This window comes from Cavia porcellus, unplaced genomic scaffold (assembly GCF_034190915.1).
Source record: "Cavia porcellus strain 051 isolate PalLab524CR breed Dunkin Hartley unplaced genomic scaffold, mCavPor4.1 scaffold_15, whole genome shotgun sequence".
Lineage (NCBI taxonomy): Eukaryota > Metazoa > Chordata > Mammalia > Rodentia > Caviidae > Cavia > Cavia porcellus.
Window position 1 is genome coordinate 5,386,012 of NW_026947498.1, and position 22,389 is coordinate 5,408,400.

Below are 22,389 nucleotides of genomic sequence, written 5' to 3' on the forward strand. Positions count from 1 at the left end.
CTTGAGCAAGTGAGGTACGCTCTGCCCCCAGTGACACCCTCGGCCCCCCGCGGTTTCTCACTGAGGGGATTGCTTTTCATCTGGTCCCTTTATCGTGTTCTCCACGCATGTTTTACATTTTTAGCCTCAGCTTTTTCATCCTTCCTAGTGCTTGTTTTTTTATTAAGATTTCTAACTCTCAGAGCCGAAGCAGAGATTGCTCGGGGCATGGAAGAGCTTCTGTTTCTTTTGGGAGGGGCTTGTTTCTGAGGCAGGGTCTCATCATGTAGCTCAGGCTGGCCTCCAACTCGGGCTCAGCCTTCCAGTACTGGGATTACAGTTGTGCGCTACCACGCCCAGCTTGGGAAAGTTTTAGTGTAGACCTTTTTCTTCAGTTTCAAGATCCAATTTTTTTTACTAGGAAACTTACGATTAAAGGAAAGTGGGTGTGTGGATTCAGATCACAGCACTGGCACTGCTGAAAGGTCCCAGGCGCCTCTGTTAACAAGTGCTCACCACTGGCTGCTTCCTGGGGAGCAGGTGCCGCAGACCACGTCCAGGGCGCTAGCTTCACTTCCTTCTGTCAGGCCCTGTAGTGTGATGAGGATTATTTCTTGGTGATGCAGTGCAAACCTCTGTCCATTCATCAGAGGACAGCAGAAGAGACCAGCAAGGGAAAAAGCGTGAGGATCGAGGAAGAAGGGAGGCGGGGAGGCAGAGGAAGATGAGCCACGTACGGGAGCCCAGGAGCCTCCGCCAGAGTGACACTGCAGGCCAGGCAGGAGCCAAGGCCGGAAAAGCAGCAAGGGTGGAAATCAGGGTTCAGGAGCTGGAGGAGAGGGAGGGGGAGGGGAAGAGGATTTTTAAAAAACCGCAGTCTGTACATGTAACTGCTCCCCAAGATGATCGTAAACCCCCTGACCTGCAAACCTGTACTGATGACATAAAAATTTCTTTGATTTCTTGAAAAATATTCTTGGATTTTTTTAATTGTGTGAGAAGAACTGACATGATCACAGACTGATATTATTGATCTTTCCAGGAATGCTATTTGTCACTTGATATACGGGATTAATGAAGCACAGAGGTCATCAATTTATATCAGTCTCTTTATCCCTTAGTTTCATAGTAAAATGGGTGTTTAGGTTAAGTCTTATTGAAAAGATTTGAATGTTCTTAGCTGTCTCTTTTTTTTCTTTTTAAATTTTTGTTGCAGGGCTGGGGATTTAGCTCAGGGGCTGGGGATTTAGCTCAGGGGCATAAGTGCCTGCTTTGCAAGCAGGCAGTCATGAGTTCGATCCCTGGTACCGGAAAAAAAAAAAATTTTTTTTTTTGTTGCTATGGGAGTTTTTTGTTTTGTTTTGTTTTGGGTATCTGAAGTCAAACTCACAACTTGCGCTTAGCAGGCAGGCGCTTGTGCTGCTGAGCTATATACCTGGCCCATGTCGTTGTTTTTTGAGACAGGATCTTGCTGTGTAGTTCAGGCTGGACTTGAGCTCACTATGTAGCTTAGACTGGCCTCAAATTCTTGGCAATCCTCCTGCCTCAGCCTCTCAAGTGCTGGGGTTACAGGTATACACCACCATGTCCAGCTGAATTTTTTTTGTAAAAAAAAAAAATGTTTTTTCATAAAAAAATAGTCTTAAATGCAAAGACAGGCTATAATGTTAAATGTGAAGGTGTCAAATGAAGAAGAATCAAATTTTCAAATTTGGGGAAACAAAGTTCATGAGAACGTTTTTCCTACCTACTTTTTTAGGGTTTGTTGTTGTAGCAATAATTAAGATTTTTCCAAAGTGTCTCTGGTAGCAAGTTTGCAAAGTATGGGCACACCCCACAACCCATCCCCATGCCTCGGGTTCTGGGGACTGAACCCAGGGCCTTCGCACCGAGCTGCGTTTCCATCCCCTTTGGGCTGAGGCAGGAAGATTGCTGCAGCCAGAACCACACAGTGAGATTTGCCTTTGTTTATTTGTTTTTTGAGACAAGGTCTCACAGAATCACTAAGTGCCCAGTGAGGGCTTGAACTTGTGAATGCCTGCCTCAGCCTCCCAGAGTACTGGGATTAAGGCATGGGCCCATCCCAACTAAAATACACAGCTCTTTAAAAATAATTGTGTGTGTGTGTGTGTGTGTGTATGAGAGAGGCCATGTTAAATGTATTTCTCATGTTTGAGTGTTCACTTACATGCAGATGCTTTAATTTTAATTTCTAGTTAGTACTGAACACTTTCATATTTGTTGACTGTCTTTTCAGTGATTCTGAAGCATATCCCAACAAGGAGTCGGACATACATTCATGGGAATCATTTCTTTCTAATGTTGCAAAAGAAATTACAAAAGCCAAGGTGAGCTATAAAATATATCACAGTTCCATCTGAATCTTTATGATAGTACTCAGGAAGCTAATGCCATCATTCCAGTTGGAATTAATGACATTTTCTTGAGCTAGTAGCTATTTGTGGGGCCGGGGAGGGCTTTCGCAGCACCCAGGGTGCCCTGGGTTCCATCCCCAGCAACACATGTGAAGCGGACACTGTCTTCAGTTTCACCCCTGTGTGGAAGGGTTAGTGATGGTACACTATTCTGACTTGCGAGGTCTTATTTTGAACTTCTTGTCTTACAAGGAACAATTGTCTTCATGCTTGCATCTAACTTTGACCACTTGTCAGGAATAATAAGAAGAAAAAGTTAACTGAGGAGTCACGGTTTTCTCATGAAACATTAGAAAACCTCCTGTCCTCTGTTCTGCCCGCAGTCTCAGTTTGAGGACCAAATCCGAGCAATCAGGAGTGGGTCCCGGCTCCGAGACCTCCCGCAGGTGCGGGTTTCTGAGCTTTCCTTTCCGGCCTGCAGAGTGGTAAGTCTGCAGCTGTGTCCCGGTGAGGGAGCATGAGGAACAGCGCCTGGTGAAGGGTCTGCGGAGTGTGTGACAGTTTGCCACAGCTGGCGTCACAGCGGCCTTCGTGTTCTCAGCATGGTGCCTTGTGCTGCGCTTCCCAGCCTGCACGGGTGGGGTCACCCACTGCTGCTCTGTCAGGCACTTCGCCTGCCTCCCTCTGGGTGCTCGGATGTGAGTGTGAGTGTGTGTGAGCACACGGAGAGCAGGGTCCCAGCTCTGGAGCAGATATGGGAGCAGATATTGGCAGATCCTCTGTGTCCCTCCCAGCTAGGAGTCTGCTCGCCCCTGCACCCCTGGGGCTAAGACCAGAGTGGATCCGGTTCCGTACTGAGTGGTAGCGCCTGGGCCCTCGTGGCTCTGGTGCACCAGGTTTTTCCGCAGTTTAATTGTGATGGCCAAGCTTTGTCTTTTTACTTTAAAATTCACAACACAGCAAAGAATACCGTTAATTATATTTCGTGGACATCGCAGTGTGGCTGGCACTAGTGTCGTGCTATTGTACTCCGGGGTACATAGTTCAGAGATTTGAACAGAGAACAGCTGTGCTGTAAATGCTGCCCTGAGGTGAACTAGAGCCAACTAAGATCTGACCAGGAGAATTTAAAGACTGCCAAAGAGGGGATTCAGGGTGCAGCGCAGCACCCTGTTTCGGCCCGGCGTTGAGCCCTTCTGGTTCCCCAAGGTGAGCGGTGCCGTCTATGGGGCCTCATTTGTGTCTTCCTGCTGTCGCCACACTTGCCCTGGACTTTTCACCCTAGGGAGCACTGTCCTGACTGCCGGGCCTCCCTCAGCTTTCCCCGCACCCAGGAGGCCTCAGGCCACTCCAGGAAACCTGGCCTTAAATCTCCCAGGGATGGGGTGCAGACACCTCAAGCTGTGGAAAATAATTTGAGATCTGGACTTTTCTCTCCATTACACTAAGAAACAGTTTTATTCATAATGACAGATCACATCTCATTTCCAGCTTTTCTGAGTTCTTACTGTAGGTATGGAGAGAAGAGACTTGGATCTCAATAGATTATTTTACTGTTAATTTATAATTTTAGTTATATCAGTTTATAAAAGAATTTTCATACCTAAAGTCTTGTGACTTCTCAGCATGCTGGGAACCTGTCCCTGAAAGCCGTTTATTGTGTGTCTGGCCCCTGCTTCCTCCTGCTCTGGGTGTAGAGTAGAGAAGAGATTATACGAGGGCTGGGCTGGGGAAGAGAGCCCATGAGCCCAGAGCCTTGGGCAGAGCACGGCCCAAGTTTCTGTGACAGGATGCTGGTGACACCATCAGAGAGCCCGGGGCCTGGGTCTCCCCATGAGCATCCCATCGAAAGTCCCAGTGAGACAGTGGCTTACAAGAGGAATGGGACCAGGGGAGGGAGTGATGGGGGGGGTTTCCAATGGGGAGGCAGTACTCCAGATGGAAGGAACAGCATCCTGTGGGCTGGAAAGAGAGCAGGATCCACTGTGTTTTTGGATCAAGAAGAGGGCTGCAGGGACCACGGCCCAGAGCTACCCGGGCCAGAGCCGGGAGCCTTGGTCTCCAAGCTGTGACTCCCAGCCCCTGGGCAGCCAGGTTACTGGTAAAAGAAGCCCAGTGCATCTTACATCCGAGCCCTGCTGAAGAGCTAGCCAGAGGGAGTGGGGGAGTGAGGGCTGGAGCCATTTCCGGGTGCCCAGGCGAGGGCCTTGTCCGAGAGCCCTGCTGGTGAGGGTGTGGCAGCAGGAGCAGGAGAAGACAGCCCTGAGCAGCTCTGCAGGCCCACGCAGACTGGCCGGGAGCACTGTGCCCGACTCCAACTCTGGGTTACCCTAGGATGATCCAAATGGGTGTACAGATGGGGGTCCCAGGGGAAGATTCTGCTCCGGAAACTACAAAGGGTGGGGGGGGGCTCCACACTTGGGAGGACAGAGGTGAGAACTGCACTTGAGAAGGGGCTGGTGGGCGGCCCCATGAGGTGTCCCTATGCTCAGAGGGGTAAGGCGATCTGGGGTCTGGGCCAGTGTTTATCCATCAGCAATGGTTCAACCGGAAGGAGGCCATGGGAGGTAGAGGGGACCGTGGGCAGGCAGAGGGTTCTCATTGAATGTGTTTTTCTCATTTTACCAAGAAAATTGTGGAATTAGATACTTCAGATCCATCCTTGTCCTGACATCCAGCAAGTCACAGCCAGCAATTCTTCTAAAGCAAATGCACCTTCCTGTGTGGAAGTCTCCATGTGCCTCCTCCCCCGTCTCTGCCCCTGGGCCTTCCCTCCTCCTCTTCCTTCTGACCCTGCTGTACTGTGCTGTGTTCACAGGTACGTCCTCAGCTGGCCCCCACGCCCCCAGGGCCGGAAAGTCAGGCACCCTCGACTTCTGTGAGCAGCGCAAGTTCTGCGGGCAGTGCACCTGGGGCGGCCTGCAAGGAGGGTCCCTCGGGGGAGGCCCCACCTGCACCAGCGCCCTCTCAGAAGCCTCCAGAGTCCCCTCAGCAGCCACTGGTGTGTCCTAAACAGCCGCTGGAGTCCCCTCAGCAGCCACCAGAAACTTCTCGGCAGCCACCAGCGTCCCCTCCACAGCCACCAGTGTCCCCTCGACGAGAGGCCCCACCTGTACCAGTGCCCCCTCAGCAGTCACCTAAGTCCCCTCAGCAACCGCAGGCGTCCCCTCGGCAGCCATCGGCATGCCCTTGGCAGCCACCAGTGTCCCCTCGGCAGCCACAGTCATCCCCTCGGCAACCACAGTCGTCCCCTCGGCAACCACAGTCCCCTCGGCAGCCACCAGTGTCCTCTCAGCAACCACAGTCTTCCCCTCAGCAAGCACAATCATCCCCTCAGCAACCACAGTCCCCTCGGCAGCCACCGGTGTCCCCTTGGCAGCCATTGACATCCCCTCTGCAGCCACCAGCGTCCCCTTGGCGAGAGGCCCCCCCTGCACCAGTACCCCGCCAACAGCCAACGACCCCTCGGCAGCCGGAAGGGGCTCCCCTAGCAGAGCCTAAGAAGGCTGGCCAGGGAGCACCGCCCGTATGGAGCCCTGAACTGTACCGGAAGAAGCCCGTTACTCCAGGCCAACCTTCCCTCCTGAGCCAGTCTCCAAAGAGGCCGCTCACCCGTATTATGGAGCAGTTGTCCGCGATCTTCCCGTGCTACAACAGGTAGGAGTGCCAAGTGGCCGCCCTTCTGTCCGCAACACCTAAGATCGTGGCCTGTGGTGTGAACACGACAAGGGCCGCATGGTTGTTTTGCTCCAAAGGCAGCTGCCACATCTTATAAACATGGAGGTAAACCTTGTGTTGGGGGGACGTGGAAGGCTGGGGAGAAGACCCAGAGCCTCACAGGTACTAGACACTTGCCATACAAGTACTATGCCCTCTGTCCTCAAATACAAACTACAATGTGTTGAGATTGAGTGTCCTGGGGTAACATAGGCGGAGGTGGGGGACCCACCATGGCCGTTTGCTAAGATGTTGAGTAGCTCTCCAGCACTTGTTACGGGATCAGTAAGAACTGTAGAGTTTGGTGTCGTTTTGGATGAAAATCACCTACAACAAGAAAGCAGCAAGGTCCACCTTGTAGACCAGCAGCTGCCTCACTAGAAGTGGATCCCATGGGTGCATAGAGCTGGGGGACCCTGTGAGTTCAGTGGGGGTCATTTCTTGGCACAGGTGGGGGCGAGGCTCGGGAGAGGGGAAGAGCCCCCACTCCCAGCTCCCACACGGCACAGAGCACCACTCTGTTACTCCTCTCCCAGACAGTGGAATTTCAGACTGAGAAGCAGTGTGACCATTAGAATGCAATGGGCCTAGCGAATGGTTTGGTTTCTCAGGAGCCCTCCCTGACAGCAGCTGATAAGTGTGTTTTGTCTACACAAGGGCCTTTCTTGCCCTCCCTAATTTTGAGAAACTAAATCTGCTCAAGGGCTGTTAGGCCAGCTTTAAAAATATCCACCTTCTAATTACCAGAAGTACCCTACAAATAAAATCGTTTGCAATTTTGATAGAATTTGGCAGAGATTTTTTAAAAAATCAAATAAATGTGTCCTGATTTTCTGAAAGCTGAAGTACTTGGGATACTATAAATTATATTGGGTATAAATACAAAGTTCTGTTGACCGAAGCTGTGACTCTCACTTGATGATACTCACAAAATAGTCACACTTTGAACTTTGTTAGTTTTTTCCAAGGGAAGAAGTCTTCCAAACTAGTTTTTTAGTGGAAAGAGATTTTACCGATTTCAAGTGAGAACCAGTGGTGCATCTAAGCTTTTGATGCCACAAACTCATTTCTGAAGTAAGGATGTGGGTACCCCAGGTAGAGAACTAGCAGCTGCAAGTGTTGCTTGGGAATTAAGTAGATATCAATATTTTAAAACAGTATTGAAATTTTCATAATTACTTAGAATGATCTGTGTTAAAGCAGTTCTGCTTTTCATGTACAGTTTTTATTGTTCTGTGGTCTCTGTATTATTTTTGTATTTGTTTTTTAGGTCGAGCTGTTGGGTTAATATTAGTAAACTATTTCTTAGCAGTGGGAAATGTGATTTTTTGTTGTCACTTATTGCTGCTTTCCCCTTTCAGCCTTGAGCTCGCCACTTTTATTAAAAGTGTTCGAAGCATGGGCACATTTGCAGGAATGACCATTGATGAGATTGTCCACAAAGTGACAGAATACATTCTAGATGAGCAGAAAGAGAAAAAGGTATTTCAGAAACATTCCGCTTTACCTTTATTTACTTATCATTTAAAAAGCACAAAAACTTCACATTAAAATGTGGAGAATGATTTACTAAAGACAGAAGATCTGTTGAGTGCTCAGGTAACTGACCTTCACTTCCCCTTCCTACCAGGTCCTCACCCTCCTGTCTCTGCAGCCAAATCTAAAAAAGGAGAAAGAGATGCCCAAGGCCAGCCTTGCTGCCTCTGTAACTGCGCCCCCCCAGACTGCAACCCCAGTGAAAACTGGACAACCGACCACTGCAGCACCCACCACCTCGCCACTGAGCACTGTGCCACTGAGCACTGTGCCACCGAGCACGGGGCCACCGACCACTGCACCACTCACCACTGCGCAACTGAGCACTGTGCCACTGAGCACTGGGCCACCGACCACTGCACCACCCACCACTGCACCACCGAGCACTGGGCCACAGACCACTGGGCCATTGACCACTAGGCCAACAACCACTGCACCACCGACCACTAGGCCACTGAGTGCTGTGCCACCGACCACTGGGCCACTGACCGTTGGACCACCGACCACCTGGCCAGTGACAACTAGGCCACTGACCACTGGGCCACTGACCATTGGGCCACCGACCATCTGGCCAGTGACAACTAGGCCACCGACCACTGGGCCACCAACCATGGGGCTACTGACCACTGCACCACCGACCACTGGGCCACTGACCATTGGCCCACCGACCACCTGGCCAGTGACAACTAGGCCACCAACCACTGGGCCACTGACCATTGGGCCACCGACCACCTGGCCAGTGACAACTGGGCCACTGACCACTAGGCTACTGAGCACTGTGCCACCAACTACTGCACCACCAGCCACTACACCAACAACCAGTGGGCCACTGACCACTGGACCACTGACCACAACCAAGGAACAGAAGACAGATGTCCCTGTACGTGTAACTAGCTATAGCCCCATCCTTTTCTACGCAGCCTCATTGATTTGACCCGGGCTGGGGATTTAGCTCAGCAGCATAAGCGCCTGCCTTGCAAGCGTATAGTCGTGAGTTCAATCCCTGGTACCAATTAAAAAAAAAAAAACGACATCGGGATATCTCATTGATTTGACCCTAAAATTAGAACAGAGAAACCCCATGCAGCAGCCACACATACATACTCATACTCCACACATACATACTCATACTCATGTGCACACATACACACATGTGCACACACACACACACACATGTACACACACACACCTGTTTGGCTTGCACTCAGTCAGATGCACAGATTGGAGCAGAACTGGCTCCCTGCCGCTGTGTGGCGCACACACGTGAGACCGTTTCCCAGCGTCACAGTGCACTTGTATCAGAGGCCACCTGGAGCCACCCATGCTGTGAGCCCAGGGGGAGTTGCGCTGTGCTGGGGCCTGGGGCTGTGGCGGAGGGACCCTGAGCCCCTGGGGCTGGAGCCTTGGTACGTGTGTGCCCACAGAACCCTCAGAGGACAATGAGGAGACTCCCTCACCCAGGTGGCCGGGACTCTTCCATGTCTCAGCTGATTGTGCCCTCCGCGTCTCTAGAGATGCGCTTCATTCTTTATACCATGGAATCCCATGATGGTGTTGCTTCTGCACCACCTGCCTCAGGTGGTCTCTTGTGAGCAGTTTGGTGACCTGGGATGGCGGGTGTCCGCAGTCTGTGTGCAGATGGGCTGTCATTTAATCCCTGTGAGACGATCCGGTCCATGATAAATTTGTGGCATGTAACAGCCCCACACCTCATGTGTGACAGGGGGCAAACAGGCATCACAATATTTTACCTGGAATCTATTAACCTTAAAACAGTTTTCTGTCTGAAAAAAATTTGAACTTCAAAATCTTTTGTTGGCTTTTTTTAAAAGTTATTTTAAAACGAGACTCCCAGCCAGCCACCCGCTGCATTCCCCTGCTGAGGAGGCTGAGGCAAGAAGATCCTGGGTCTGAGGCCAGCGAGGGCGGTAGCCCACACCTGCCTCAAACAGAGTGCTCACAGTCACTGGGACTCCCGCCTTCGGTGGCAGACATGTTTAAAGGCCGCTCACATCACGAGCTTGAAGAGCTTGCCATAGGAAGAGAGTTAATCTTTATTCTTCATTTGTTTCCACAGGCACCACGAGCAAACGAGTGTGAGATCTGCCACGAGGTGTTCAAATCCAAAAACATGCGTGCACTCAAATGCGGGCACAAGTTCCACAAAGGGGTAAGGGTTCTTCACCGCACCCCCTCGCGTGCCAGGTGTTTCCTGGGACTCCCCCCACACACACACCACACACACCCCGGTGCTCCCTGTGCTTGAGGCTGGTGCTGGGGCGGGAGCAGAAGGCTGGGCCTGGTGGCCCCATAGTGACCCTCGGTGCTGGGTGCTCCGCCAGGGACCAGTGCTACTCTGGAGACCTTCCGGGCCGGCCCGGAGGAGCCAGGGCTGCCGGGGAAGGCCAAGACTGGGAGGACCAGCGCTGGCGCTTTGCTGGCTCCCTGCTGGGTCAGCAGACGGTGCAGGGGCCGTGCTGACTGGTTTCTTCTTTTCCAGTGCTTCAAGCAGTGGCTGAAGGGGCATGGCAGCTGCCCTGCCTGCCGCACCAACGCCCTTGCCCTCAACCCGGGAGCGCCCTGAGCCCGCACCGACCCCACCGTCTGTCAATCCAGTCGTCCCTCCCTCCGTGTAGTCGCTTCCTCGGTAGCTCAGTTGTGGCGTGAACAGTGTGTCGCCTCCTCTTCACACCCGGGACTGCCGCAGGGGCTGGGGGCCCAGAAGTGCTGTCAGTGCCTCAGAACTGCCCGTGGCCCGCCAGGCTCCCACTCAGCTGGAAAGTCTGCCAGCAGCGCAAGGGCCCGTGGCTCTGCATTCCTGTCCCCACCCCGCCCCCGGGAGCTGACAGCGGGTCAGTACTGCCCGGACCCGAAGATCCAGCCTCTTCCTGAGCCCCTGTGTGCCTTTGCTGTTTCCTCCTTTCACTCCCCTGAAGATTCTTAGTGTTCGTTTTTCATTAGAGAAGTGATCTGACTTTTGGAAATCAGTTTCGGAATACATTCTTAGCACAGCCTCTCCCAGCCGGCTGCTATGGAGGCCGGTGGCACACCCACCACCATCACCACCACCCCCGCCCCTTCCTCAGCTCCCCTGGAAGTGGAGCTCGTGTGGCCGGCAGTTCCAAGGCATCTGCGTCCCCTCGCCCGTGCTGCTCATGTGAAGTGCTGCATGCCCAGGGACAGCGCAGTGCCTGCTTAGCAGCTATTTACAGCCCTGACCACGGAGGGACAGTCCACTGCTCCGTCCGGAAGGACCACCAGACACATCTCGCCGTGTTCTTTGAGAGACCCATGTGTGTGTGCAGAGAGGGTCCCCGTCCTCTGCCCAAGTCCCTGTGAGCCGCACCGTCCTAGTGCCTCGGCCTTAGCCGCCCCTACCCAGCCTGGCCCGGCGGGGCTGCCCTAGTATCGTCCGCGTGTTCATGACTGTGGAGCGCTGTGTACAGCCGTACCCCCAGGGCCAGTTTGCAGCAGTGCGTGTGTGTGCCGTGTGCTCTGTGCTTCCCCGACAGCCTGTGAACCTGCCTTACCCCAATAAAGTGCACCCAAAAGTCTGCGGCTGCTGTGCTGCTTGCTGGGGAGTGCACGGTTCCCAGGGACCCCACGCCCCCCAGTGCTTGGCGGCCTCTGGGGTGCCTGGGATGGGCCAGGGTGACCGCTCGCCACACTCAGGGTCACAGGCTGCCTTCCACATCTGAGAACAGAGCTCGCACAGGGACCACAGCGCCTCCTCTTGGGTTAAAGACAGAGGTTTTCCCGTGAGGCTGCTGAGGACAGTCACAGCCCCGTCGCTGTGTGTTCTGGCATCAGGTGTTTGCTGCAGCAGATGTGACAGGCGGCAGCGGGCTGGTCCTTAGCACTGTGGATTAAATAATTGACCTCAGGCATAGCAAGTGATCTAGAACAGAACGGAAGGGGCCCCCAGCCGTGCCATGGATGGCCCTGACTCTAAGGTGATCTAAGGTAGAGCAGACAGCAAGCCCCGCTCCAGCAACCCTGTGACCTCGGGGTGTGGAGAGCGCAGGGCTACCCCACAGGGTGGGTAGGCTGAGCAGGAGGACCCATGGTGCCTCCAGGCCCTACAGGGAAGAAAGCGAGGGAGAAGGTAAAGCTTCAGCCTGCAACAGGTCACAGGCAAGACATGCATGTACTGGTCACGGCCAGTTCCTTCTCCTCCCCTTCAGTCTGCCAGGGATGATGTGATGTCCTCCTGTGCGCTTTGTGAGACAGGTGAGACACCCCCAAAGTCACTCACGTGGCCAGCGTGTGCTGCACACCTCCTGTGTGCATGGCACCCCCCTCACACGCGGCACTAGACTAGAAGCAGAGGCCTAAGCGAGCAACTTCCAGATGAACAGCCAGCAGACAAGCACAGAACCAGATCTCGGGTGCAGAGAGAGCCCTGGAGAAGAAGCAGATGCTATATATCTAAGTATCGCACACAACGCGTACTGCTAAGTCCTTAGCACATTAACTCTGGGTAAAGGGGAGCTGGTCACTGCTGGGACAAAGGCTTCAAAGTGCCCCAGACAGTTGGGCCCTTAGGAAAGGTCCTGCTTGAAGAGGCAGCACCTCCTCTGCACGGCTCAAGAATTCAGCCAGAGAATTCAGATCATCCGCAGTCACTGTGAAGGATGGCTTTGTCCCGAGATCCCCTAGTCACCTTGGGGATTCTGTCAGGAAGGGTGGCTGCCCTTGGGCTGTCCTGAGTCTCCTACCCCAGGGCTTTGCAGTCCATGCTGCTCGGTGAGTGTCCAGCCAGCTGGAGCCCCTCCCTGGAGGGTTTGCCACGGGTCTTGCAAGGGCTCCACCTCCGAGAAGCCGAAGGCCTGCCCCGGACTCCCCATCCTCAGCAAGATCTGTTCACCTCTGTCTCTTCCTGTGTCCCTTAAAGGGGAAAAAAGGAAAGCACAGAAGAAGAAATTGACCACCTCTAGTCAGCTGCGGAACTCTAATGAATCATCAGTCAAGTGAGATCAGCCTCAGTCAGAGAAAGATGTTTAGCTACGTGCCTAATCCTGGGTGTCCATCCAGGGGTACCTTAACCTCTCAGCAGAAGGACCATGCAGGGGTCTTCTGCCCCCTTTCCTTTATCTCACTGGTCTCTCCCATGCAGAAAGAGGAAGAGTAAATGGTACAAAGCAATGAAACGTGAGTTTATTTGCAGAAGAAAGCGGTACAAAGTCACTCTGAGGAGCGGGGGCCCCAGAGCTAGGTGACCCCCAAATGCCGGGCAGTGGTCCTGTTACGGGGCACTGCCTGGATCTATAATGAAAGTCTTGGGAGCAGTGAGAGGTCTGCCTTTTCCTGCCCTTCCTGGGACAGTTCGCCAAAGAGGAACCGGGCTACTCCCCAAATGGACCTGGCCCAGATGCTACTGCAGTCCCGGGCAGCTTCCTCTCATTCGCAGGGGGACTTTCCCCACAGTTGCCCTGCCTGTCGGGGTCCTGTCCCTACAACAGGAGATAATGCAGCTTCTACAAGAAAACAGTTTGTGTAGGAAACAAAAATCACTAAGCATAAAATTAAAAAGCTGACAGATGGGCCAAGCATGGTGGTGTCTGTCCCAGTACTCAGCACTCTGGGAAGCTGAGGCACGAGGATCCCAAGTTTGACTCCAGCCTAGGCTATTTAGCAACTTTGAAGGGACTTTGTCTCCAAAAAAAAAAAAGGTTCTTTTGGATAAAGGCTAAGTCCGTAGCTCAGGGCGAAAGCTCTGACACATTAGACTGCAGTGCTCTTAAAGGCTTCAGTTGCCACCAAGTGTGAAGAAGCAGGTCCCAAAGAAAAAGGTGGCCACTGTGATCGGAAGCAGGCCACAGTTTGCCCATCTGGGACAAAGGCCCTGCTTTGTACCCCCAGTGGGTGAGGGTCCATTTGTACCTGGCCCACAACCCCCCACCCCCAGAGTTCCTGGTGCTCACATCCCCCATCTGAGAGGACACTGGAAGTCTTCACCAAGTTGCCCGGCCCTGGCAGGAAGAGGGGGAGGTGCATCCAGTTTGCAGTCTGCAGGCCGCAGGCGGAGGGACAGAGCGGTGGCAGTAGTGGTCAGTGTTAGATTTTTCAGGAACTGTGTGACCCAGCCCTTGAACACCACTGCTAGGAAAATTTGGTTAACACAGACTTGAAAGCAGTTCCTGACCCGCACCATCACAACACTTCCAGTGCCTGTGGAAAGACTGTCACGGGTCCTGTGTGTTCCCACCCTGTTCACTTGGGTCCCACTGAACACTCAAACTCAGCTCATGTTTGCAAGGGCAGTTAGGAACCTAGCACCCCCAGGGTTCCTGCTGAATGAGCTCCTTCTGTAGCCCTTCTACTCTCTCCCCGCCCCCCTTCCCACTGCTGTCCTGGTGGGTGACAGGGTCCCCACGTCTGTCCTCTGTGCCGCAGAGCCTCTGCATGCTCCTGGGCAGCCACTCCCACAGCAACCTGTGTCCACTGCCCTCTGCAGCTCAGGGCAGGCACTTCTGCTGCCCAGGGAGAGTGCAGGTAGCCAGAGCAAGCAAACTTTGGGGTGTCCTCCAAGAAGCCGCCCGGAGGATGATGCCAAGCCCGCAGTGACTCATCTGACAGCCCTTGAAATGGGCTGGTCCCTGGGCCACAGAGCCAGGGGAGCCTTCCAAGCACAGCCCTATGTGGGTTACCTGGCTGGGAGGGTCTCGCACTTCAAAGAGAAACTGCTCTGTCCAATGCCTTTCTTGGGACAGAAGGGTCATTGTCTCAGCAAATACCTGGGAGCTCTTCGAATAAACACGGCTCTGTTCTCCAAGGTCCCCTCTGCCTTCAGAAGTTCTGCATAAAAACCCTTTGCCCCATTCCTCTCTACCCTTATTTCAGCCTCTATTATCTGGTGTGATAGCAAGGTCTTAATATAGATCTCCCTGCCACCACTTCCAAGAAACCTGCCACCAGCTCAGGCTCCGTGTCCTGAAATGCCACTGCCCTGTCCCAGGGGCTGAGCCAACAGCCCTGCAAAGCGCTGGGACAGACGGGCACTGTGCCCAGGCCTGGCCGCTGCCAGCGCCCAACAGACTTGGGGATTTTGCTTCCAGATTCAAAACCACCACAGCCTCTCCAACCCAGCAGAGGAGTGGGCCGGGTGGGGAAGATGTCACAGTTCAGCCCCCAGGACCAGTGCCACCCTTTGATCTGTTGGGTGGCAGAAGTGGGGTATCCAGGGTCCAGGCAGGGTGATTGGGGTAGGCGGTGTGCAGGCCCCAAGACAGCACCTGCCAGGCGGGCAGCTCCTCGCCACAAGCTCTGCTGTATGTTAGGTTCAGGGACGTCTCTGAGTCAGCCTCACCCTGTTATTTATTACGTGCACTTGCTCCCCTTGGCGGCCCCTGAATTCACTGTCACCACACTCCCTGCCACCCCATCATCCTGCCACACCCCGTTCCCTGCAAGCTGCTGGCCTTCAGGATCTGCAGCACCTCCTGGGGCTTTGGTGTTGCATTCACACGACAGAGATAAAATCTGTGACCCCAGTACTCAAAAGGTGGCTGAGGCAGGAGAATCGTGATGTGTTTGAGAACTGACTGAGCTACGGTAGTGAGTTCAAGGCTGGCCTGAACCACACAGTGAGACCCTGTCTGGAAAAACAGAACAGGAGAGAAAGAAGGGAGGAAGGGAGAAAGAAAAGGAAGAAGGGAAGGAAGAAAAACAGTACTAGCAGCTGCTCAGTGAACACTTGGCAGAACCCTGGGCTCCAGGAGAAGGGTTGCACACTCCAAGCTGAGCGCCCTCTGAACCAGGGCCGACCCCGTCCACTTCCTCCTCCCCTCATAGCCAGAGTTCTGGCCCCTGTGGTCCCCATTGGTGCCCAGTGTGATTTCTCTCTGCCGCCATTTCAGGCACCCATCCAGCGTTCCCAAAGTGGAGTCCACAGGCCCCAGGACCCTTTGACATAGAGGTTAATTTGTCCCCACTTTGTAGGGGCAGAAGCGACTTCCCACCTCCTGGAGGTCCCTGCTCCTGCTGCTCATCTGCTGGCGACTGCGTTCTTGTTGTCGCCAGGGTGCTAGGTTTGTGAGGTGTCTCCTGAGGGTTTGAGCTGACGTTTCCTTAAGAATTGGTGACTCTAAGCGTTTCTTCTTGCCCTTCTTTGCAATCCACAAACCATCTTGGTTGAAATGCGTAAATCTTCAATTCCTTTTAACCATCAGGTTCTCATAAATTGGATCATAATAGCATTTACAGATTCTATTCACCAGTCATTTGTTGTTTATATGTTTTGCAATTTTTCAAGTCTGTGGCATGAATGTCTATTTTCTTGACAGTATGTGTAATAGACTTTAAATGATTTAATTGATGTAGAACTGTACATAGTCACAGGGTGTGATATGTTGGCACACTCTTACTCTGTGTAATAATCACACCGGATAATGAACATATCCACCGCTCCAAACATTCATCATCTTTATGTTGGGAACTTTCAAAATCCTCTTTCAGCTAGTTTCAAAAATCCTATAAATTATTATTAGCTATAGTTACCCTATGAGCTGTGTAGAACACTGAGCTACTAACTATAATTCTGCAATTATTAACCAACGCTTTTCTCTATAGTCTTCTGAAGTTTTGAAGAAATCCATCTTTTTAACTTATTTTTTAGGTAACAGGAATCAGACTCGGCACCTCACCCTTGCCGGGCAGGCGCTGCTCCTCTGAGTTATATCTCCCACTGTCTTTTTAACTTTTGAAGAAAATATTTTTCTTTATTTTTTTTAGATTTTATGTACTGCTATATTCAATTATACTATGAAGAATTATACTATAAGATTTTATTTTTCTTTTATTTGTGTTTTTTTGGTGGTGCTGAGGATCAAACCCAGAGCCTTGTACGTGCTAGGCAAGTAAGTCCACCACTGAGCCACACCCTCGGCCCCTGTTTTCAATTTTGATAAAGTTCAATTTAGTAATTTTTCTCTTTGATACTTTGTGGGGCTTTTTGGTTTTTGGTTTTTTAAAATTTTATTTAAAGAAAAAATAAAACAGAAAACGAGTAAAAATAATACATATTTCAAAGAAAAAATAAACAGTAAGAAATCGCTAGTTGATGATTACATATTGTCCTCTTACAAATAGTTGTTCAAGATACAAAAGTGAAACATACAAAGTGGGGATTCAAACAGCGAGACTGCAAACAGTTGTGTTCAACTATACAACAAAAACTTAATAACATGGTTATCAACCCTATATACTTAAAACATACATGCAGTTATCCACATCTTCATGTATGTTAAGATTAAACAAACCAAAGCAGGCTAAAGTCACTCTGAACAAAGAATATTATATTGCTGGATTTCACATCATGACACTACGGGATCAGCACTGGGTACTGTAGTGTCTCTTTTTCCTCAAAGTAGTTGTTCATTTCATCATGCATTATAAAATCAGTTCTCATAAACTGTTTATACGTTCTACACATGCATGAGTCTCTACATGTATTTCTATCCTTTTTATATTAGAGAGAGAAACAAAACAAAACATATTCCTATAAACACATGAAACAAAAAAGTCATATAAAACCACAGTACAAGGAGTTCTACAATGGTTACTGTGTTATCTCTTGTTATCTTCAATAGAATTGTCTATATCATCAGACATAGTATAATTGAATTTAGCAGTACATAACAATATTAATAAAAACAAAACATTGTAGATAGTGTAAAACTTCAAAACCAGAATGTGTATCGTAGTGTCTTGTCATCTTCAGGGTAGTTGCCTATACTCTTAGACTTGATACTATCAATCATTACAGTTTTGAATAAAATCCATCGATACCAAACAACAAGCTAACAAACCAGATTCAACTAAGATCAGTCGTAGTAAAACAGTATAAGTTATACAGGGCTTCAGATTAAGTTAATAGGGAATTAAGGATGATTACCATACTATATCCTGCTATTTTGGGGATAGCTGTCTGTGCCCTCAGATCTAGAGCAAGTTGACACACTGGGACAGAATATAATCTATCTAAACAGAGCGGTGTAAGGAATATGGGTTTTAAATCCTGATACACTATTAACAATACCCTCTGCCTTCTTTTTTTAGACTATTCCTCCCATTTCACTCCTACAGGGTACACTATGCATTTTTGGGTCCCACCAACTCTCTCAATTTTTAGATTGGAGGGGTCAACCTGCTACTTACCTAAGTGGTTCCAAACCCTCTCCCTCCTGGACTTGATCTCGAGTTGTATTCCTTTATGTACAAAACCTGTCTTTCCAACCTCTCTGCAGGTGCTGCTCGAGTTGCCCCTATTACTGTCTGGTTCCCTGTCACATAGAGCATTGTTTTCTCATATTTGATTTGTGGTCTGTAAACCCTTTTTCAGGTTAATTATATTTCCTATATAGAGCATCTCGGTGGACCCTGCCTCCTGATCTACTCTATCTGTATTTCTCTTTTTTCTTTTCTTTTTTTTTTTTTAGTGTATCAAGGCCATCTATATTAGCGATTATAGCCAACCTTCTGTGCCTCATTTCTGTTGTGCTCTTTTTCTGCCATTAGTTGTCTGCTTTTCTTCTTTATTCCACTTTCTGCTCCATTCATTGAGGCCTCTCTGCCACTGTTCCTGGAATCCTGGTACTATTTTCTTTCTAGAATGTCCTGCAGTATTCTCTGTAGAGTTGGATTGGTGGTTGCGAATTCCCCCAGTTCTTTGTCTTGGAAGCATTTTGTTTCTCTATTAATTTCTAGAAACAGCTTTTCAGGGTACGTCAATCTGGGCTGGAGTTGAGAAGTCTGCCATGATTTTGATGCGTTTTCCTTTATAGGTTATCTGTTTCTTGCCTCTGACAGCTTTTAATATTCTGTTCTTATACTGAATTTCTGGGATCTTGATTATTATATGTCTGGGTGTAGCTCTGTTTTGGTTATAGGTGGCTGGAGTTCTGTATGCCTCATACATCTGAATATCATTTCCTTTTCCTATGTTTGGGAAGTTTTTCTTAATTATTTCTGTGAATAGCCTTTGTAGTTCCTTTGTTTATACCTCTGCTTCTTCATTCACATTCTTTATTCTTATAGATCCACTTGTCATCTTCTAGCCTTTGTGTTGTTACTGCCTGTTTCCTTGTTATTTTAAAGAGATTTTTCCTTTCGTGATCCCACATTACAAACTTGTCTTCAAGTTTTGATAGTCTATCCTTAGTTTCTTTCAAGTAGTTTTGCCGGCTTTCATGGAGTTTTTAATTTCCTGGTAATCTCTTTGAACCTGCTTCATGTATTCTAGGTTTTCTTTATATTCTTCATTGACGTTTCTCTCCTTTTTTTGTGTTCCTCCATTCTTCTGTCTGTATCTTCTTTGAGAGGTGCTTAGCATTTCTTTTATTAATCTACTTATATCTTGCTTTACTTGATTAAATATTTCTCTTTTGAGCTCGTCTATGAGGTCCCAAAGATATCTCTTTATGTTTGCTGATGTTGTGTCTGATACTGCATATTTGCTGTCCTCAGTCTCTTTACCTCTCCTGGATCAATGTTCTCAGGGCTGGGGGCTGGGAACTTTTTCTTATTTCTTTCTCGTGTCATGATTCTGGTTTCTTCCATACAGGTGTATAGAGGAGGTCCCAGCCCCTTTCCTTATTGGTTATGGTTCTTCTGAAGTATGCTGGCTAGGGATTTCTGCCCTCTCCAGTTTGCTGTTGGTCACCGAGGTGCAAACAGGGGTGGCCTATGCTGGCCCTCCCCTCCGGGTCAGTCAACCACGGGTCAATGCAGGTCCCTTGCTCGCTGTGTTCTCCATTGGGCTCACTGATCTCCAGCTTCAGCAGACCGTGGCTCCAGCGAGTCGCAGTGAAGGGAGTTTAGGCAGCTCGAGCACAGCAGTGGGAATTTGGGCAGCTCAGCGAGTCACAGCCTTGCAGGTTTGGGCACCATAGTGAGGGCACCGTGGCCGCTAATCTTAGCTGCTCCAATAGTAGCCCTGGGACTGCATGTTAGGCAAGTTCTTTTCCTGTTAGTTTCTTCCTGGGTCCATCTCCTGTCCAGACCTCCCCATGATGTTTTATTCCTGCATCTGAGTTGTCTGTCTCAGGGAGCCTCTGAATCCTGCTGCTTATCTATCTGCCATACTTTTCTAGCAACCTGTTTTTTGTTGTTAATACCAGGGATCAAACTCACAACCTCATGCTTGCCAGGCAGGTGTCCCTGAATTAAATCCCCAACCCTCTTTGTGTTTTCTTTAAAGAAACCTGCAGAGCTGAGCTGGATATGGAGCCCACACCTATAATCCCAGCCACTCAGGAAGGTGAGGCAGGAGGATCGCAAGTTCAGTAGCCAGTTTGGGCTACTTAGTGGGATTCTGTTTCAGAATTTAAAATATAAAATAAAAGAGCCACACATATGCACATGCATACACACACACCTGCAAAGCTAGCTAAGGTCAGTAAGACTTCTCAAAGTTTTACAGTTTTTGCTCATGCATTAGGTCTCGTTCATTTTTGTATGTGCTATATCGTGCATTTTCCTTTTACATGTGGTTAACCAATTATTTCAACATTGCTATTTAAAGATTACTGTTATGGTTTATATCTAGATGTGTCTGCTTACGGGTGGGGCTGTTGGACGGTGACTGAATTACAGGTCTTGTCGCTGACTTCCTATTACGCTGCAGCGGAAGACGCGGTGCTGGGGCCGTGGCCTGGAAGGGCTTATCCCCTCTCCAGCTCCTCCTCCCGCTGCTTCCTGCCACGGTGCAGCCCTCCTCCCTCATGACCCTGCCTCGGAGCCAGCTGACTGCTCCGAATACACTACAAAACCTAAACCAAAATAAACCTCTTCGCCTTTTACTTGCAGGCGTTTTGAGTATTTTGTCTCAGAGATGAGAAAGGTGACTAAGACTATTATCCTTTCTCCATTTATTTGTTGGCTGTATTGGTCATACAGTGAGTGGACCCTTGACTTCCACTCTCAGTGTGTTTGCAAGGGCTGCTTGCAACTCACATTGGTTGTAAAGTAAGACTCTTTTTTCTCACTGGGGATTTAGCTCAGTGGCATAAGCATCTACCTGGCAAGCACAAGATTGTGAGTTCAATCCCCGGTAAAAGTCTTTTTCCCATAAGAAATAAATAAAAAGTCTTTTTCCCATAAGAAATAATGAAATACCCATAATGCATTCTGAGCTTCCCAAAACACCTCTTAACTAAACTTTTCATAATAAACAAAGGGTTGTATAGTTGCATAGTTTACAGAAACACCAGTAACTTTCCTCTTGTGTTCACCAAAAAGTTATAAAATCCTCCTAATTTATTAGAAATAACAATTTCATGCTGTACTCACCATTTAAGGTGACATCTTTGGCTTGCAGGAAAGGAGGAGTGAAAGCAGAGTCCCCTTCCATAAGGACGTCGGGAGTCAGACTCTCTCAGTCCTTCTCTCCTGGGGAGACTCTGTAGCCCACTAGGACCTGCTCATGGCTCCCTAGATCTCAACCTTTCAGAACTGAAGACTGGTCTAAGGTGGTCCGTTTCTTTAACACTGTTCTTTCCCATGGTGACTGCTTTCTTCCCCTCCTTAGCTTCTTTTCTAGTTTTTTAGGGCCATTTAGATCGCAGTAAGCATAGCAGTCATATAAAGCACTGACTAAAATCACGTCCACAAACACACACATCTAGGCTCAGACCGAGGCTTTTGGACACTAACATACACTCACATAGTCTTTTCTGGGATCACAAGTGTTTGTTTATAGTCACGCCAGCAGCTGGTGTTTGGGTCTTATTAAACCTAAAATTCTGGTTGTATCCCTAGTTGTTCGTGTGATGAGCCCAGCTGTAACTTGGGGGTCCACTGTATATGTGTGGAACTGTTTCTAGAATCTGTTCTGTTCTGTTGGCATATTTGTCTTATTTTTATCTCGTGATAAGTTTATAATAGGTCTTTAAATCTTGTGCTTTAAGTCCTCCCCTTTTATCCTTTTTCAAATCTACTTTTAGGTGTATTTATTATTTCCATATGAGTTCTAGGATCAAGTTGTCAATTTTTAGTAACAACAACAGCCTGATTGGATTTTGACAAGATTGCATTAAATCTATAGATCAATATGGGAAATTTGATCCATTAACATTATTGGTTCGTCTACTGTTTGAACATGGTATAACTCCATTTAATTTCTCTCAGGAATACTTTGTAATTCTCAGTACATGGATCAAACAGATTTTTTTCTTTTTCTTTTCCTCTTCGTCCTTTTCCTGCCCCTTCCTTTTAAAAGTTTTTTATTTATTTACTTATTTATTTTGGTGTGGTACTGGAGGATCAAACCCAGGGTCTTCACACCAAGCTATGTCCCCAGCTGTCTTATTCATTTTCCTGTTGCTGGAAAAAGTACTCAACATTCAGAGCTTAAAGTAGAAGAGGTTTATTTTGTCTCATAGTTGACGGATGCTAAAGCAGAAAGGGCTTGGTGAAAGGGCCATGGTGGCCAGGAGGCAGAGAAACGAGGACTAGGGAGATTTGCCCTTCCACATCGTGACCAGGCCCCACCTCCTAAAAGCATGTGCAGCGCTGAACATCATCTAATCATGTTTTAAAAGTCCCACCTCAGGCCATGGGGTTAGCTCAGGGGCATAAGCACCTGCCTGGCAAGTGCAAGGTCGTGAGTTCAATCTCCAATACCAATAAATAAATAAAAGTCCCACCTCTAAACACATGAGCGTTTGGGGGCACATTCCAGGTACAAATCATAATATTCAACCCTGGACCCCAAAAGACTTATCCCATCTCATTATGCAAAGTTCATTATGTCTATCTCTAAGAGCTACCAGTCACCAAAGGT

At 49.3% G+C, this 22,389-nt stretch overlaps 2 protein-coding genes across 7 annotated transcripts in view; one reads left to right on the forward strand and one right to left on the reverse strand.

The window, feature by feature from the left end:
* Positions 1–11,161, forward strand: part of Ttc3 (tetratricopeptide repeat domain 3) — a 130,455-nt gene extending 119,294 nt beyond the window's left edge. For all 6 annotated transcript variants that reach the window (XM_063224500.1, XM_063224496.1, XM_063224497.1 and 3 more), the window contains 7 exons: positions 2,237–2,327; positions 2,738–2,839; positions 5,173–6,011; positions 7,433–7,553; positions 7,702–8,487; positions 9,685–9,777; positions 10,108–11,161. In XM_063224500.1, the coding sequence (XP_063080570.1) occupies positions 2,237–2,327; positions 2,738–2,839; positions 5,173–6,011; positions 7,433–7,553; positions 7,702–8,487; positions 9,685–9,777; positions 10,108–10,191 (2,116 nt within the window). In that variant the 3' untranslated portion in view covers positions 10,192–11,161. The remainder of the gene's footprint in view (positions 1–2,236; positions 2,328–2,737; positions 2,840–5,172; positions 6,012–7,432; positions 7,554–7,701; positions 8,488–9,684; positions 9,778–10,107) is intronic.
* Positions 9,638–22,389, reverse strand: part of LOC106026258 (uncharacterized) — a 30,090-nt gene continuing 17,338 nt past the window's right edge. The window contains exon 4 of the mRNA XM_063225275.1: positions 9,638–12,494. Coding sequence (XP_063081345.1) covers positions 12,284–12,494 — 211 coding nt within the window. The 3' untranslated portion in view covers positions 9,638–12,283. The remainder of the gene's footprint in view (positions 12,495–22,389) is intronic.